The sequence below is a fragment of the Apaloderma vittatum genome, unplaced genomic scaffold (genome assembly GCF_000703405.1).
Source record: "Apaloderma vittatum isolate BGI_N311 unplaced genomic scaffold, ASM70340v1 scaffold26266, whole genome shotgun sequence".
Taxonomy (NCBI): domain Eukaryota; kingdom Metazoa; phylum Chordata; class Aves; order Trogoniformes; family Trogonidae; genus Apaloderma; species Apaloderma vittatum.
Window position 1 is genome coordinate 2,477 of NW_009721718.1, and position 4,789 is coordinate 7,265.

At 47.9% G+C, this 4,789-nt stretch overlaps 1 protein-coding gene across 1 annotated transcript; it reads left to right on the forward strand.

Annotated features, from left to right (window-relative positions):
• Positions 1-242: 242 nt before the first annotated feature.
• DUSP14 (dual specificity phosphatase 14) lies at positions 243-1,157 on the forward strand. Its single transcript, XM_009871509.1, has one exon. The coding sequence runs from the start codon at positions 243-245 to the stop codon at positions 798-800; it is 558 nt and encodes a 185-aa protein (XP_009869811.1). The 3' UTR covers positions 801-1,157.
• Positions 1,158-4,789: the final 3,632 nt, after the last annotated feature.

Below are 4,789 nucleotides of genomic sequence, written 5' to 3' on the forward strand. Positions count from 1 at the left end.
CAGGCCGCTGCAGGGCGCGTTGGGTTTTCCCATCCTCTCGCGCAGAGACGGTTCCGTCGGACGGCTGCCCTGCTCACGTGGCGTTGCTTGTGTTTTGCAGTGCCTAAGCGGAAGAAGCTCTCGCTGCCCTAACACCACCAGGCCAGACAATCCTTCCCTTGGCTGAAGATCCCGTTGGATCTCTTCCCATAATGGAAGTGTGAGTGCCAAGAACCTCCAACAACTCCTTGCCGAGAACTCTGATGGCTCCACGAATGCTTTCCGAAGGTGCCCTCGGGGGCATCGCCCAAATCACCCCCTCGCTGTACCTGAGCCGGGGCAGCGTCGCCTCCAACCGGCACCTGCTCCTCTCCCGGGGAATCACCTGCATCATCAACGCGACCATTGAGATTCCCAATTTTAACTGGCCCCAGTTTGAATACGTGAAAGTGCCTTTGGCTGACATGCCCAACGCTCCCATCTCCCTGTACTTCGACAGCGTCGCCGACAAGATAAACAGCGTGGCGCGGAAGCACGGGGCCACCTTAGTCCATTGTGCTGCCGGCGTGAGCAGGTCGGCCACGCTGTGCATCGCCTACCTGATGAAGTACCACAAGGTGTCCCTCTTTGAGGCATACAACTGGGTCAAATCGCGACGCCCCGTTATACGCCCCAACGTGGGCTTCTGGAGGCAACTGATAGACTACGAGAGGAAGCTCTTTGGGAAGACAACGGTTAAAATGGTACAGACACCGTATGGCATCATCCCAGACGTTTATGAGAGAGAGAGGAGACCCCTGATGCCTTACTGGGGAATTTAATGTGACTGCAGATGGGAAGCACAACAGAAGGGACACGCTGTTCTGAGTCGACCAGTCTGGAGACATTCCCTTCTCCTTCTACAGCCAACTTTGGTTCTTTACCATACAGCAGAACCTCAACTAATTCTCACCTCACTAACCTGCAAGGCCAACGGTTCCCTTCAAAGTATTTCTCTCTACAGGGATTCCCCCACGTGCATCTCTCTGATTTAGCAGAATGAGGTCTCCTTATGAGTTCGTTCCTGTCATAAAGCCTTCCTCCTTCTTTTTCCAGCCAGTTTATTAGTATCCTACGAGGAAAGGCCTAAGAGGCAGTTGGCAGAGTTAATGAATAAAGTATGCTTTGTGATGCCGTAGCCTGGATATTTCATTAATAGCTTGTTTGCTTCCTTGCAAAATCCTGTAGTGGCTAGGGAGCGGCACTAGCACCGAGAAAAAAGGCCCCCCCACCCCGCCAGCCGGTTCTTCCAAGAGCCAGGAAGGCAGGCGGGCAGGTTTGCGGTGCTAGTGCTGGTGTTTTTTTTTTAACATCCGTAGTGACTCTCAGTATATAGTGTTTGAGATCTTTAGTCAGCTCTTAATCTGTATTAAAAGTATTTAAAAAAAAAAAAGTTAAAAAAAAAGTGAAGTCAGTCAGTCCATGTCGGCCACGAGTAAAATAAAATTCGAATTATTCAAATCAAATAAACACAAGATCCTATTTCACTCATTCCATGCCAGGGCAACAGTCCTGGAACACACTAAGACTACTGAAAAAGGCTGGTGGTTTTCTTGTGGGTGGAAAGTAAACAGAGATCTTGTCCAAAAGGGACTCAAGACAGAAGCGAGAGGTTAACCCTCCCGGCACTGGGCAGCCAAAGAAACGTTCGGGCAAGTGTGCGCGTGGCCGCCCTCCAGAGGGGCTGGGCTGCGTCTTCTAATATTCGATCAACCGGTAAATTGAAAGTAGATAAATCCGCTTGATTAATTAGCTCTTTTAACTATGGTCGTGATCTGCCTTAGCCCATTTCTGAATCACTTCATTACGTCCTCAAGGTTATGCTGCATTCTAGAATTATTCCGTGCAACACGGCGATCTGTTCGACCTCCCGGACGAGGATGGCTTTTACGGAGAAGGCTTTGCCTTGTTCTGTGCGTGACAACGATTCCAAGCCGAGACATGGGAGAAGCCTTCCCATGGAGCAGCCGCTGCCTCCTGCACGTCGCTCCCCTCCCTGCAGGTGGGAAGGGACTGGTTTTGTTGAAGCGTAACTGGACCCCAGGAGAGCAAGGCAAGTCCATTCCTCGACAAGACATCTGTGTCCTCTGTTGCATCTCCGGAGGAGGAACAGGCAGATTGCTGGATGCCGAGATAGCTTTCTGATTTAAATGAGATTCTATACTTGTTAAAAAAAAATTTAAAAAAAATCAATAAAGATTAAGCAAAACCATGTGTTGGGGTCTTATTCAGAACTGTGCTAATGGATCTCAGGTAACGGTGAGAACACTGTGGAACCCTGAGCAGTGGCCTTAAGCAAAGCTGGACCTCAGGAAAATCCTGGGACCTGCTCCTGTCGCTCGCTAACCAGTTTATAACCCATCACGGCGCCCTGTGGCTCCTGGTCCTCGTCACAAAAGCCAGGCAATTAAATTGGCTATTTCAGAACTTTTGTCTTCTGAAGTCCTGGCTGAGGGGTTAAGGAACAGGAGACATGGTTAACGGTTTTTCTCCAAGCTGCAACCCCCTGCACAAGTAGGTTTCTGGTTTCCCCAGACTAAAAAGCCACCAGGGCTGAAACACTGCCAGCGCTGACAGAAAGCTGCGTTGGGATCATGAGTAAAACCCGATCTGCTTGGAATAAAAATCTGGATGTGAGCGAATTTGATAACAGAGGCTTTGAACAGCTCTGACCCAGAATTTTTGAATTTACTGCAGAGTTTTAACGCGACTTGCTTCTGCTTACCAGGGGAAGACACCGGTGCTCCGGCACTCCCAGGCTCCAGGGAGAGGTGCAGCGAGGCCAGCGAGCGCTGCTGTGCGAGTTCACAGGCTTGCGATCGGGCCCGAGGCCAATTCCTGGGGGGCTCGGTGGCACGGGAGAGCTCTGGGCCCCCGTGGGTTTGGCCACAGCTTCAGCAAACGGCTTTAATGCCAAACCTGCGCATGGAGACGCCGCCGCGACGAGCTCCTGCGCCTTCCTCAACCCTGCAGGGGCATCCAGAGCCCAACAGTTTCCCACCCATGCACATACCTATTTCCCCCCCGACCCTCTGCAAACCCCACTTCTATCCTTTATCCAGGACGCTCTTAGACAAAACTGCCCATAAACCCCCCCAAATAATTTCACACCATTTTTTCCCAACAATATTAACACGTGGATCTCGGCGGTGTCCCGTATGACGAGGCTGAAGTGCAGCCCGGCGCTGGTGGGGACTGAGGTTGGGGCGTGGAGGTCTCCTCCTTTTTTTGCAGATGAGCAAGAACCACTTGAAATAAAGGCGAGTTCTGCCCTCGGCGGCGCGCAGTTCAGGTTTCATGGTTTCAGTGACAAACAAACAGACAGAGGAGACGGACTGGCCATTAAAAAAAAAAAAATACATTCTACTCATCCCTCTATTTTTATCCTAAGTTGAATTGCAACCAGGGAAATGGTAAGTAAGAAAGGGAGCTACAGATTAAAAACCGAGAGTAATCACTAGTCCGGAGACATTCTGAAAGCGTGACATTTCAAAGAGAAAAAAAATACTAAAAACTGAAATCCGCTTGCAAAATTAAACTTTTCAAAAAAAATGGACGATGTATAATTTAACAGCGTTTTCTATATAAAAACTGGAAGTTAAAAATTCTCCGCTTTGAATTATTATATAGACTTCATACACACGCCGCCCTAGTACCTAGGGGAGGGGAAGATGCTAATATTCAGCCACGAAAGCATCAAGACTGACTTTTAAACCAAAAGGAAATGTAGGCCTATAGAAAATGTAATTGCCTAGTAAAGCACATCGGGAAACGAATTCACCCGTTAGAGATTCTACTCCAGAGAAGCGCAATGGGATCAATACCTGTAGGGATTTCTTTGTAAAAGTTCCTCTTGTGGTTCATTCCAAAAAAAGAGATTTTCCGTGACTTGTTTTTTTCCCCCCTCAAAACCCAGCTCTTCAGGCATCCTCAAACTGGTAGAAACCGAAGATGAGGGAGCCGCAGTTTGACCTTTGGGTACCAACAAGCAGCCCAAACAAGGTTTTTTTCCCGCTGCATCCTGGAGCAAGGCACTTTGCAGCTTGGTCAGATAGGAAACGAGCTGTTTATTGAACCCAAGGTTTGAATCTCAACAAAGGACTTGCAAATCGTTGCAAGAATTAAGGGAGTAAACAAGGTATTAAAGTCAATTAATAACACTTACTCTCATCGGAGTTAAAATATCATCCGTGACTCCAGCGTGGCACAAACCAAAACGACTCCAACCACTGGTCACAAAACCACTTCTAGAAGAGAAATAATGCGTGCCCAGAGGGCAGAATAAAGAGTCACGATAGGAAGTTTTCTGACCACTTCATAAAATTATGACATTTATATTTTAATATTGAGAACTGGAATTGGATACAGGTCCAGAGAAAGAAAAAAAAAACCCCACAACCTTTCAGAAAAAGTAGTTTTAACAACAGCAGCTTTTATTGAAAAGGCAGGTTTTGCTTCAAGTTTAACGAATATGATGTGTAGCTAACTAGGATTTGGAGCACTCCTCGGGTTTTCAGGAGCTTCTTCTCAATCTTAGGTCGGACTTCACTATCGTGTCACGTACACTGCAAATTCCAAGGGATGAGCTGCTCAAAACAAAACCCACATAAGGAGAAGCTGCTGCCAGCGAGGAAGAGTCAGCGGAATGGTCAAGTGCAGAACGTAACAAATCCCGCACCCTGAGTACAACCAGGTGAAGTGATACACGCATTAAATAACCGAGGGCATCGCCTCTTAGAATTCCAAATATACACAAATACACGTTGAAAAA